The following is a 14,320-nucleotide window of genomic DNA, read 5'->3' on the forward strand; positions in this document are numbered from 1 at the left end:
CGACCAATGGGAGCTGCAGGGGCGACGCCTGTGGATGGGGCAGCGTGCAGAGCCACCTGGCCATGCCTCTGCGTAGGATTCAGAGTGGGGACATACCGCTGCTTCTGGGAGCTGCTTGAGGTAAGCGCCATCTGGAGCCTGCACCCCTGACCCCTCCTGTGCCCCAACCCCCTGCCTTAGCCCTGATCCCCCTCATGCCCTCTGAACCCCTCAATCCCAGCCCAGAGCACCCTCCTGCACCCCAACCCCTCATCCCCAGCCCCGTCCCAGAGCCCAGACCCCCAGCCAGAGCCTACACCCCTCCAACCTCCTGCCCCAGTCCAGAGCCCCCTCCTGCACCCTGAACTCCTAATTTCTGATCCCATTCCAGAGCCCGCAACCCCAGCCAGTGCCCCCATCCCCTCCCACACCCCAATCTCCAATTTTGTGAGCATTCATGGCCCACCACACAATTTCCATACCCAGATGTGGCCATGGGGCCAAAAATTTGCCCACCCCTGTCCTAGAAGTACCATGGCCACGATTCATCAGAGAGACAATAAGGAGATATTTGTTTTTCAAATTTTATCAGATAACTAACGGTTGTAATATGGTTCAGCTTTCAGAGAAGTCACTAAGGACTGACTAGGCACTGATAGTGAATCACTCCCACCTTTAGAGGTGAACCCTCCAGTGAAAGGACATGGCACGTTGGTAGAGCAGTGGGGAGAAGACTCCCCTGTGGATAAAGAACTAGAATTTCCAATATAGCACCTTCCACCAGCACTAAATTCATTTTAAAACACCTCAAGACACATGCACTAATTATATGGCAAAACAAATAAATGGTACTTTGTTGCCTATTTATAAACGTTTCATTTTTAATGGAATTCTAAAGAAAATTATGGATTTTCTGTGTTATTCACATGAAGATAACTGCAACCAACACATTTTAACATTCATGAATTTTATATAAATATAGCTCTAATAATTCTCACTAGATCTGCTGGTCAAAATTTGAAAATAAATGTTATTCAATAGACTTTGAAACACAAAATGTGCTTGTTACTCCTTTGATGAATTGATCTCTATGTGCATAATTTTTGTTTTAATCATTTGTAAGGGTCTAACCATACAGTGGATTCCACTTACAGGCCCAATCCTCTACCCAGTCTATAGGCTGTGGCTGCTCTGTGGTTACTACTGCAGCTTCTGGGCCACATTGTCTTCTGTGACAGACATACCTATCCCTATAACTGTGTTCCATTTGATCAGTGTTGTCACAGATCCATTGGTCAAGACCCTGTCTGCCATGCTAATGTGGACTGAACCTCCGGGAGCATTACTCTGTAATGTGCAGGCAATACAAAACCAGTTTGCAGGCTCATTGCATCCTACCCTGTTGTAAGCAATTCTGTTACATTCAAGGGTTTCGTGGCTGGGGATTGTAGGGAGGCAGGATCCTCCCCATAGTAAGTTTGGAAAAAGTTACACTTCTTGGACAGATCTCAGTCACTAAATTAACAAATTTCTTTTTTTCTGTGCATAGTAAGAGACAAAATAGCACTTGGCTTGGGTGAGTCAATTTACTTTATCTCTGTTTTCCCATCTGCAAAATGGGGACACTGACTTCCCCTTCTATCTTATTCATTGGACCAGTTGTTTCTAGAGTAGCAAGAAGACAGAAAATACTGCAGTGTGTGTGTGTATGTACAAATATATATTATATTTGTATATTAAACATTTTTTTTTTAAAAATTGTTGATGAAGTGAGACAAAACTGTTTAATTGACTTACTTTTGGTCCTGGAAGGCCTTCTCCTGGTGGACCTGGGAGACCAACTGGTCCTCTAACACCTGGATCACCCTGAAAATTGATACTTGTAAAAACCACCTACTGAATTCAGGCATGGCTTCATGGGTTTATGGGTTCAATTGCACGCACAGAAATCATGAAACCAAGGGTGCAAAAACACTGACTGTATTATATACTCCATTAATAGGTATTTATATTGAAACATCATGAAGGAGTATCATTTTGACTGGACCCTAGGCAAACATATACTTCTTCCGCCAGTGCCAGGGGAGACATGGGGGTGGGAAGCCTAGGGGGTTTGGAGAGTGAACCCACCCTGCACTCATCTCACAGCGATGTTTTCTGTCCTGCAGGACTGGGCCTGGCTGCCCACTGTCATTATTGCAATCTGGTGCCACTCAGGTTTGGTAGTTGCCCGAGCGACCCTTTGTGCCAGATCACAATGCCCAGAGTGGGGAGTTGGGCCCATTCTGAGAGGCAGAAGACACTAGCCTATGCTTTTGGGGTCCCCACCAAATGTATAGTATAGTTTAGTATAGTGCACCCATCGAATTGGGAAGCTACATCTGTTCCTGAGTGACTACCAGAGTTTCACTTGTTTTTATTATTTTTATTGTCTGCAGTGCTCAACGGGAGACAAAAGGAAATAGGCCAATTAGTTAAACACCAAAGCACATGTCTGAACAAGTTTAATTAAAGAGCAGGGCAGGGTGGGTCAAAGAAAATGTATTAAACTAGCAATGAGCACTGGCATGTTGTCCATTTTGATTGAAAAACAAAAGACTAGCTTCTCTTAGCTGGTGCAAATGGCCTTTGCCATAACGTCACTATAATTTCAGTACTCTTATTATATAGTTACCAGGGGTTTGAGCCAGCTGCCACTGAGCCAATGGGAGTCACTCCTTTGACTCTAAAGGGAATTGAATTGGACTGCATGTTATTTAGTTACTGTCTGGTGTTACTCTTTACCCCTCGGGTGCCTAGGACAGCCAGGATTCTGGTCATGTTAGGAGGGAGTTTTATGTCAAGATACATAAAATGTGATAAAACTGTAGAAATCCCATCAAAGTACTTGTATAATTCAAATCAACTTGCCCACTCCTTTTTATTTATATTAACAACTGTCAGTATATCTAGGTGACCATCATAGGAAAGGGAAGTGATATCCCATTATGCTCTGTATACTCAACTAGTCATTGGAAAGACCTAAACAGGCAAAAAGTTGATTTTTATCACCTAATTGGCATCAAATTCTGACAGGGATGACTGAGTTCTGAAGCAAAGTTTGACCGAAAGAATGAAACACAGCACATAACAAACTATACTGGGTGCACCATTAAAGGGCAATTACATTTATGGTGATATTGCACCACATTTAAAGCATATATAAGTGCTACACATATTTGTTAATTATAGATCTGATCAGGCTCCTATTGGAATCAATGGGAGTTTTGCCATTGATTTCAACTGGAACAGAATCTGGGCTCTCCCTAAATTTTGTAGATTCCTTTGAGCTACTACCATTTTTGTACGTAGTCCATAGCCGTTCATTACCCTTCTATAGTGTGACCATGGAATATTCATTAGTAGTTACTAGTATCTCTCAGGGAAATCACATGAGATTTTCATTAGGCAAATTATTATTTCTATTCTAAACAGGTTGTAAGTGTCCTCTTAAGAGAAAACAAAAAGTCATTAGGTCATGACTGCATTGAATATTGAGTGTGTTTGGTCTCTGATATATATCTGATAACCAATATGTTTTTGAAAAAATAGAGGATTATATGCAATAATATATGAAAAAAGCACATCTTCTCTCCATGCGCTAGAAGTCTCTGTAAGGGATAATATTTTAGATACTAATGAATAAACCAAATCTGGATTAAACAGACCTGACTGTACTTTGAATATAACCCATCTGAAGGAAATAATATCTATGTAAATGATAATTTGCTTTATACTTGAGTTTAATGGCCTGTACCTTAGGTCCTGGTAATCCAAATCCTTCGGGGCCTTGTTCACCAGGCACTCCTGGAAGACCTGGAAGTCCCTAATATGGAAGGCACACACAGACAGACTATTAATCTAACCTGAGGCTTCATCAACTGGATATACAAAATACTGGAAAACTAATATGTCTCATAACTAGAAATGATGGATTGTGTTTTCATGGGACACTCTTTCTTTGTAAATAACACATTCAATTCTACCTTCAGGAAAGCATGCACTGAAGTCCATGGGAACTGTATGCATGTTGGGAGATACAGGATTCTCTGATACCATGAGCCAGATGCAAGGAATCCCAGCATCAGATTTCATACATGCATCATAAAACATGACAATTTGTATTTTCACATTTACTAACTTCACTTGATAACATTTTGAAACTTATCAACTTCTTCAGTTCTGAAATATTAGAAATATTAGAGAATTTAATGTAGATCAGTGCTGATTCATCATCATTAGACACTTTGGGCACAATAAATGTTCACTATGCTCTGGAATGTTGGCACATCAGTCATGTAACCGACAGTTCCTGCAGTGTGTGTTGCTGCATGTTACAGGTATGCAAGCGGTTAAGGGTCAGACTGTGCCTGGCTCATGAATAAGCAAAGGAGGGTGTGGATACAAGGAGCCTCTTCTCTTTGAATCCTCTTCACAGGGGCTGGGGAGGATTTGTCAGCCCTAGCCTGAGAAAGGGGGCTGAGAGGGGTGAGAAGGAGGAGGGGCCATTTCGTTGTCTCCTTTCCACCACAGAGGTCAGCAAAAATGGCCAACAGCAGAGGAACATGCACACTACTTGCTCTTTGAGGGTGGTGTGGTGCCTACTTCTTCTAGAAGTTCCCTGAGGCATGATGCCTCCCAGAGCTCCCAGTGGTGTACTGCAGCAGTGCAAGCACTAATTTTCAGAACTGTGCCCTGATGCCACAGTTAGCTCTAAAAAGTTTCCCTGGCTGACTGACTAAATGTTCTATCAGCTACGTCAAAAGGGAAGAACCAGCCCTGCATTAGGATATTAAGGACATTGCTTGAAACATCAGTGATGGCATTAGAAATTTCCCACTTGTAATCTCTTGAAGATTGTAATCAAAATGAATGAGAGGCTTTGCTCCTTGGAAGGAGTTAGAATCTCATGCTTCCCAGATGGAAAATTTCCCTTTCACTCCCAACACTATGATGAGCCTCTATGGCAGATGAGCCTAGGAGACCCATAAACTTCCTGCAGCCCAACACCCATGGAGGCTAATTTTCTATCTATTAATATCTACTCATAACTGGCATGTTTGTCTACTTGTCAAAAATTGTCTACTTACAGGTGGTCCTGGATAACCATCTCCCTTTGGCCCAAATGGTCCAGGTGGTCCTGGATGACCACGGTCACCCTGGTAATAGCAGAAAAATAATTCAAGTGCATGCCCGTACAGTAGCTGTCAGGTAGGTTTACATAAAAATAAAACTCCTCTGCAGGATTTGGCAAACAAATACTGTAAATGGCTTTATTTTATTTGTATATTTCAGTTTATCAATGGCTGATGATTTAATAGTGGGCAAAAGGGGACTGAAAGGCTCTGAGGATTTACAGGGCCTTTCATTTCTAAGATGCCAGTTCAAATCTTGTCCAAAGGCTCTGTAATTACCATATATTGTTACAATTTGGTGGCCTATGTATAATGAGTTGATGGCCTCAGTCCAATTCCCAATGCTCACATCTCAAATATCACCACTCCAGGCCCTGTAGGAGTTGAGGGCATTCAGCAACTTCCATGATTGGGCTCAGAATTGGCACCTTGTTGACCGTGTCAGCAGAGAGGCACAGAGACTGAATTACCCTCTAACAGCATGGGATAGTACCTGCAGCTGAGGCTGCCAAACTGCAGCAGAGCAGTGGGAGGAAGTTAGCACCGCCACTGCATATGTTGTACCTGTTCTGTGGATAAAATGGAGGATTTAAAGGGAAACCATCAACTTGAAATCCAGTGAGTTTAGAAAAATGTTTTAAAAGTACTTTCAGGCATTACTTCTGCCCCTGAGTTCCTTGTTAGTTTGTGTGGTTTCAAAATCTCATTTTCTTATATTTTAAAATGTTTTTCACTCTCCTGTTACTGTGTGAAAGACTAACACAGACAATAGATGTCTCTGACTGACTGTACTCAAGTGACTGTCACAGGCACAAAGTAAACAAAAACTGAAAAAACAGGAATAAGAATAACACCCAACTTCATGGGTCCTTGACATCAAATGTAAACAGTACCACTGCTCAGGTTTCTGGATATCTAGCCAAAATAGCACCTGAATGAAGAGCAGCTGACTAAAGATAAAGCTAGGCAAGACTGAGGGGATGTGCGAAGAGGGAATGTGTGTAATAATTTGCCTCTCCTATATCATCTCACACTTTCAAGGGCATCTGCTCTGTGGTCCTTTTGGTAACTATTGGACTCTGACCTAGCCATGCCGGTGATCCTATTGCAACTCATACTTAGGAATGAAGCCACCTCCTGAAAAAACTGCAACAGGGAGAAAATACATCAGCCTATGTGCATGGCACATAAGTTTTTGTCATCACCAAGGTGCTGTGCTGTCTGCGCTTGCTTCCCAATGAACACAGAAAGCTCAAGCTCTCCATGCAATTGACTCTAGCTAGCTGAGAGGTTGTCTCTCCCTCTGTGGTCATGGCCTCTCACAACAGCTATGGAACAATTAAATTGTCCATCAACATGCAGAGGCTTGTAAGTGCCAAAGACAAAACTTTCACAGCAGGTCCTAGATTATGGAACTCACACTCTCTCTTGAGAAGAACAGGGACAGACTTAATCATTTTCAGAACTCATAACAAAACTGTTTTTTAAACTTAGCTCTCCCTTGACTAGTTACTCACATTCATAACACAACACAGCCACCCATGCATACATGCAGAAAAACACACACACACACACACACATAATATCCTTGAAACTACTTAAGCCATTTCTCATACTGGTTGTAAGGAAAAAAATGGCAGACTGTCTTATTTTAAACTATTTTAAAATACTTGGTAGTTTCTCAGAGTACAGTAATGGGGACCATACAGAGAGATAGAAACAAATGAATAATAAGAGTTAAACTTATTTTGTTTGACTTCCTTTTTTTTTACTAACATTTAATTAAATATATGCAGGCAGCCTAACCCAAATATCTTGAATAAGCTCTGCTGTGGCTTGGAGGAATATAAACATTCAATAATTGAGATTTTGGTTTCAAGTTTTCAAATGGTTATTTACAAAATGATGAGTAAAGATGGTTTTAAATATCTTTTTCTGGCCTTTCTTGAGGGATTCTGCAAATCTACTGCAGTCATCCACACTGACAGTTATAGGGCATTTGTTGTCCTATGTTACTGGCTCTTCTACTTACATGGTAAGGCCAACCTTGGGTTCTCTTATATTTTTACTTTAGTCTACCAGTTTGGTGGTTACCTTTGCGCCAGGAATCCCAACTCCTGGTTCTCCCACTGGGCCAGCAGGACCAGGTAACCCGATGTCACCCTATAATTAAGAAAATATATATCCTGGTTTAATTAGCTCACCATACTCTTCAATGCATGCTTAATATAGTCCATAAGTTGATGATCATAAACATTAGGCAGCTTGGCATGCAGATGTTACCTTTGGTCCTGGAATAGCTCGACCAGGAAGGCCTGGCATTCCAAGACGTCCTGGCCCACCAGGTTCACCCTACAGCAAATGAAAAAAGTAGAATGGATTTTTACGAGAGGTGGGCCCAAGCAGTTTCTGGGTAGCAACATTTCTTGAAGGATGTTTTAATGTTCTATTAAACAATTGCAAGTGATCATGGACAAGGTCTAACTAGTGCAATTATACTGGTTACCAGCATAATACTGATTCCTCAATGGAAAATGAGATTCTTCTTTTTTCTAGTTCATTGTACAATATTTAAGGTTAGAAGATCCTTATACTAATGCACTACAGGCTCAGTCCAAAGTACATTGGAGTCAACAGGAAGACTAAACTGAACACTAAGAAATTCAGCCACTTTTCTTGTCTTAAAATACAAGATTTCCATCTCAAAATACACGTGACTTATATTTCTTAAATGTTCTTTTCTCTATATTTTACCCCTTTTCAATTTTTCCTCCTCTTGTGGTGTTTGTGAACATCAGAAGAGGTCACAGAAAACTGGAAGAAAGACATGAAATTGCTATAGATGATAGGCTTGATTCTCCTTTCATTCTCACTGGGGTAAATCAGAAGTAACTTAAAGTCAATGAAGTTACATTAATGTGAAACCAGTGTAAATAAGAGGAAAATCAAGCCCTGTCAGTTCCATATGTATCTATTGAGACTAAGACATCTCCATGACTGTATTATCCAAGTACTTCCCAAACATTTAAACACAGAAATAACAATAGTATTCCTCTTCTTTCCCAGACTGTAGAAAAAATAGTGGGATTAGTTTAAAGGGTTTTTTTAATGTTCATTTGTGTATATGTGAGTGGGTATGTTATGTTCCCATATGTAAAGAACTTACTGAGCAAATCCTTAGTTGAAGAAATGAGTTTTGTATTAAGTACTGAGAGTATTTCCTTTTGTGGTCATTCATATCTCTTGCAGGAGAGAGCTCATAGCATTGCAGTTATTTTTTGTGCATAGGACAAGCCAGATCAGGGGTACCAGAAGGACTGCAGAAGTGTGTGGAGGGGAAGAAGCAATCAAAATGGTCAAAATTTGAGAGGCGTTGCAACCCCATGTGCCAGTTGCTATGCCACTCACTCAAATTTGGCCTGGCCACCCTTCCATCATGATTAAGGCTGTGAGTCTTTCACAGAAGTCACGGATTCTATGACTTCCCAGGACCTCCGTGACTTCCACTGCTGCAGTAGCTGATGCGACTGACCTGAGGGTGGCCCGAGCAGCTGGGGTGGCCCTGGGGCCAGCTGCACCAGCCACTGCTTGGGCAGCCCTATGCAGCTGGTCCTGGGCGCTGCCCCAGAGAAGTGGTCTGGGAGCAGTAGCGGCGGTGGGGCCCACGGGCCACCCCCCGCCCGAAGCAGCAGTGGCAGGGTCATTGGCCATCTCCCCACCCAGGAGCAATGGCGGGACCCCAGGCCACCCCACACATACACAGGAGCAGCAGTGACCACCAGAGCACCCTCCTCTCCAACCCCCCAGAGCAGCGGTGTCTGCTGGAGCGCCCACCCTCCACCAGAACCTAAGATTTAGTTAGGGGTATTTTTAATGACTTTTTGTTTATTACCCATAACCTGTTCATGACTTTTACTAAAAAATACCCGTGACCTAATTGCAGCCTTAGTCATGATTTGAGTCAACGTTGAGAGAGTGTATGACATTGCAGCCTGATGCATGGGGTCTCAAGTATCCCACTCAGATTTGGCCTGACTGCTTTTCTGTCATGCCAGCAGGGAAGAGGATCTGCCATTACACCACCCTGCTTCAGTCAGGGCCAAGGAAAGGGCTTGGCCTTTCTGCTCCTCCCCCCTCCAGTTGAGCCTGACTGAATTCAGGATCTCAAAATTGGGGGGGGGGGCAATGGATTCTCCTGTTTCCCCCCCACTTTTTAATGGCCTTTTCACCCCATCATTTCTACCATTGATGAGCTATATCTTTGACTTGAGACCTCAGTTATAAAGGTACAGTACAAAACTAAGAGTACTTTAGCACCGGCAGGTCCAGGTACTCCTGTTGGTCCCGATAATCCACGTACACCTCTTTGACCTTGATCACCCTACACAAATGAAGAAACATTATTCTACATTTTATCAATATGGTTAGCAAAAAGTCATTTGAAATCTCTTGTAAAACTCAATCAGACCAGGGCCACACAGGTCTTTTTGGGCTCCAGGGCAAAATCTGAAACTGAGCTCCCGCCACTAGCTTCCAAAAATAACTACCACTGAAGGGAAGTGGAGGGAGGAGTTGGAGAGCAAGCCTGCCCTGCACTCACCTCACAGGTGTGGGTCCTGTCCCACAGGGCTGGGCCAGCCTCCCTGCTCGAGGTGCTATGGCCAGACATGCAGGGTTGCAGCACCACTCAATTTGGCCCAGCCTTCCCTCCATCATGACAGAGGGGTTGCTGGGCTAAATTTCAGTTTGTCATTGCGACCTCACACAACAGGTTGCAATGCCACTCACTCAGATTTGCCTGGCTGTCCCTCTGTCATGATGGAGGGGTTGCTGGGCCAAACCTGAGTGGTGCTATCACCCCATATGCTGGGTCACAACACCACTTGGTTTGAGGCCCCTCTCAAAAGTGGGGCCCAGGGCAAACTACCTGTTTTGCTCCTGCTGCCCTAGAGGGCCATGAACTCAACAGGGGCCTTATTCTATAGCTGCTGCAATTACATCTGTGTAAATCAGGCGTAGGTTCTTGAATGTCAATGGTTCTACACTGGTATAAAACCATTGTGAAGAGAATCCGACCCAAAAGGAGTTGTTTGCTTGCATCAGCAAAGTCAAGTCTAGTGAGTGGAATCAAATAATAGAGAAATCATTTACACAAAATAATTTTAATAAAAAACCTAATAAATAACTGGAGACCCATTTTTAAAGATAAATACACTATACATCTTTTTGTCTGTCAAGAAAAATCAACAAGCCAAAACACTCACCCTGATTAATCTATTTGTATACTTCTAGACAGAAAAATGCTAAGATCAAGTGTAGGTTGTAAAGGGATAACTATTAACACATTATTAGAACACAGTTATAACAAAAATACACATGAGATAACGGTTCAGAAAACCTAAACATTTGAAATTCTGGAAACACTCAGTTAGGGTTCCAGCCCCAGCTACAATTGTCTCTTTACCCTGTAGGATCTCACCTAAATATATTTCCTAGAAAGCAAAACTTTTGAACTCATCTTAGATACTGTAATCGCTATACTTGACTTTCCCTTAGCTCTTAAATTTTATTGTTATGGTGACCCTCAATCTTTGTAAAGAGGATTGGATGTGGCTTCATCCAGACACTGTCAGCACCATTTTTTTCAGGTGTCTAGAGGGATTGCTAAAGAATGATCAGAGGTGTTTCATACAAACATCTATTTGCTACTCATCTGAGTAAGAATTACTCAGTCTGAGTAAGGGCTCGCATATCTGAGGATCTGCAGGATTGGAGCCTGTAGCAGTGTGTTGTATTGCTACTGGATTGTTGGGCTGGCCAGCTCCACAATGAAAACTAGCTTTTAATTGTATTTTATCAGTTTCATTACATTTTTTAAATTGAGATAAGACTGAAACGAACTCTGCAGTCAGCCTGTTTCACAATATCATTCATAAAATCACATAGTGCACTTTTTCGTCACTGGATTTATTTATATTCCACCAAATGGGGAAAACTGTGACAAATCTATTCCCTGAGCATTGCTTCTGCTAACTTCAATTTTCACAAGGAATTCTTACCTTCTCACCCTGTATTCCAATCCCTGGGGCACCCTCGGGACCTCGAAGGCCAGGTACTCCTGGCTCCCCCTGCAATGAAAAAAACAAATCAGCACTTGAATTTAGTTGTATTTTTAATTAGTTTTATTATTAAGTTGTAAGGCTGGAGACAGAAGTCCTCTGTTTAGTAATAGAAACTATATACCCAGGTAGCAGGTCCTGCAGTGCTTACTCAGAGTAAGACATACCTCAGAAGAGTTTGTATATACATTTGTTATAAGATAAATTCTGAATTAGTTTGAATAAACTGCAGCTCAGAAGGAGCAGGAGTGGAATCCTGGCCCCTTTAAAGTCAATGACAAAACTCCCATTGACTTCAATAGGGCCTCGGGTTTTCAGACAGCCTCATTTATGAACTCTTGCAGGGATGTACAAGGTGACATGTTTCTGGTGATAAATGATGTCATGCTCAGTACATTATTTTTAAACAGGTAATGCAAACTTTATTATAATGTTTAGCCACTAGGTGGCCCCTTGCATAACATACTTTACCTGAGCTGTTAATAGCTAGAGCAACAAGTGCAGAGGTGGGCAAACTTCGGCCCGCGGGCCACATCCAGCCCGTGGGACCCTCCTGCCTGGCCCTGAGCTACTTGCCTGGGAAGGCTAGCCCCCGGCCCCTCCCCCACAGCCTCAGCTCGCTGCGCTGCTGGTGCAAAGCTCTGGGCGGTGGGGCTCTTGCAGAGCCGCGGCCTGACCCAGTGCTCTGTGCTGCGCAGTGGCGTGGCTGCCTGTCCTGGTGCTGTAGGCAGCGTGGCTGTAGTGCCACCAGCCACTGGTGCTCCAGGCAGCGCGGTAAGGGGGCAAGGAGCAGAGGGGGTTGGATAGAGGGCAGGGGAGTTTGGGGTGGTGGTCAGGGGGTGGGGGTGTGGATAGAGGTTGGGGCACTCAGAGGGCGGGGAACAGGGGGCTTGAATGTGGGCAGGTGTCCTGGGGGGCAGTCAGGAAGGAGAGGGGGGTTGGATGGGACAGTCAGGGGCAGGGGTTCCGGGGGCGGTCAGGGAACAGAGAGGGATGGATGGGGCAGGGGTCCCAGGGAGGCTGTCAGGAGACAGGGAATGGGGGGGGGTTGAATGGGGCAGGAGTCCCGGGGGGGCCATCATGGGGCAAGAAGCGGGGTGGGGGAGTCGGATAAGGGGTGGGGGCCGGGCCATGTCTGATTGTTTGGGGCAGCACAACCTCCCCTAACTGGCCCTCCATACAATTTTGGAAACCCCATGTGGCCCTCAGGCCAAAAAGCTTGCCCGCTCCTGAACTAGTGCATTAAAGTGTCTTAGAGTATGTCAACACACTGAAAATGCTTCGGCGGCACTGCTGTTGCACTTCAGTGTAGACACTACCTATGGCGACCAGAGGGGTTTTCCCATTGGTGTAGGTAATCCACCTCCCCAAGAGGCAGTAGTGTTATCTACACTGGAGGTTAGGTTGGCATAGCTGTGTCTCTCAGGGGCATGACTATTTTTCCAGGTATGTAGAAATAATGTACTTGAAAGTCATAACGTGTCGCAGTATTATAGAGAAACTTAAGTGCACTTATTTGTCAAAGGAAACACTGACAAAGGAAACACAATGAACTTATGACTGCCTGATGGACCTTCAGCCTGGAGCCAAGGTTCCCTTCAGTCATATATGTGCCTCTCTGAACCAGAACTTCAGGCTCTTCGCACCTATCTGCAAGAAAACCTACAGAAGAGGCTTCTCCATCCATCCACATGTCTGGTGGGGGCCCCGATCTTCTTTGTTAAGAAGAAGGATGGCCCCTTAAGGCCCTGCATTGATTACTGGGCACTCAACAAGGTGACTATTCAGAACTGATATCTCTGCTCCCTATCATACACAAACTCTTAGATTAACTGCACTGCACTCGAATTTTCACAAAACTAGACCTGAGCAGGGTCTATAACCTAGTGTGTGTGAGAGAGGGAGACGAGTGGAAGACGACTTTCCATGCAAACTATGGTCGCTTTGAGTATTTGGTCATGCTGTTCAGTCTATGCCATACCCCAGCGACCTTCCAGCATCTTCGTGGGCATGTCGGACTGATTCATTATTATTTACCTGGATGACATTCTTACTTTTTCTGAGAACCAGGCCTTCACTATAGGTGATAAAGTCTGCTTGTCTGCCCAAATTCTTAAATCAATCCATCAGCAATCCCAAATCTGGGGAAAACTTCCTGCTTAATCCCACTCCTCTCCGCACCACAGCCTTTGGCCAATAACCATTCGGGGCCAAGAAGAATACTGGCCGGCTCCCTTGCTAACTTCGCTACTAGGAAAGTAATACGTTCAGCTGCACTGCCCTAGAACTGCCTGATTAACCGCAGCGCCTGTTGGCAGCAGGATCAGCAGCCTGATTTATAAGCCCAACAGAAATGGCAAAGCACGGGCTGCCCAGCACAAATGCCCACAGATTTTCTGCCTTCTTCTGCTTGCCTCATTCCTAGCCCTGCTCCTGCCTTCCTCCAGCCTAGACCCTGCTCTGCACCTGGCCTTGTTCCAGTTCTGTCCTAGCCTGGCTCCTGCCTTCCAGGACTCCAGATAACACAGTTCTGACCCTCAGCTCTGCTTCTTGGCTCTGACTCTCTGGACCCTTGGCTCTGGCATGTCGGCTCTGACAACTAGGCCTGACTCCTAGGTATGACTGCCTACGACCTGGTCCCCTGACAACAGGTAACTCAAAAAATGGCTGAACATATTTCTGTGAAAGATTTCCCTCAAAATATACTTTTGGGCTGAGAATTTTTAACCCCTCCCTTCTCCCCCAAAATTAATTAATTAATTAATTTTTGAGAAAGAAAAAAGGCACTGTTATAAACATAAAGGGAAGTGTAACCACCTTTCTGTATACAGTACTATAAAATCCCTCCTGGCCAGAGGCACAAAATCCTTTTACCTGTAAAGGATTAAGAAGCTCAGGTAACCTAGCTGGCACCTGACCAAAAGGACCAATAACAGGACAAGATACTTTCAAATCTGGGGAGGGGGAAAAGACTTTGTTTTGTCTGTTCTTTGTGCTTGCCGGAGACAGATCAAGAAGGCAAGCAATCCAACTCAATTAGAATTAGTA

The 14,320-nt window shown here is 43.9% G+C and overlaps 1 protein-coding gene and 1 long non-coding RNA gene across 5 annotated transcripts in view; one reads left to right on the plus strand and one right to left on the minus strand.

The window, feature by feature from the left end:
- The window catches only part of LOC120375181, a 67,222-nt gene that overhangs the window by 14,330 nt on the left and 38,572 nt on the right, over nucleotides 1-14,320 (plus strand). The gene's annotated exons all lie outside the window — the stretch shown is intronic.
- Nucleotides 1-14,320, minus strand: part of LOC120375180 (collagen alpha-1(XXVIII) chain-like) — a 69,043-nt gene that overhangs the window by 10,062 nt on the left and 44,661 nt on the right. The window contains exons 20-26 of the mRNA XM_039495917.1: nucleotides 11,213-11,281; nucleotides 9,463-9,534; nucleotides 7,437-7,505; nucleotides 7,248-7,316; nucleotides 5,109-5,177; nucleotides 3,776-3,844; nucleotides 1,777-1,845 (exon numbers count right to left, since the gene is read on the minus strand). Of these exons, the coding sequence (XP_039351851.1) occupies nucleotides 1,777-1,845; nucleotides 3,776-3,844; nucleotides 5,109-5,177; nucleotides 7,248-7,316; nucleotides 7,437-7,505; nucleotides 9,463-9,534; nucleotides 11,213-11,281 (486 nt within the window). The remainder of the gene's footprint in view (nucleotides 1-1,776; nucleotides 1,846-3,775; nucleotides 3,845-5,108; nucleotides 5,178-7,247; nucleotides 7,317-7,436; nucleotides 7,506-9,462; nucleotides 9,535-11,212; nucleotides 11,282-14,320) is intronic.

This window comes from Mauremys reevesii, linkage group 11, assembly GCF_016161935.1.
Source record: "Mauremys reevesii isolate NIE-2019 linkage group 11, ASM1616193v1, whole genome shotgun sequence".
NCBI classification, from domain to species: Eukaryota; Metazoa; Chordata; order Testudines; family Geoemydidae; genus Mauremys; species Mauremys reevesii.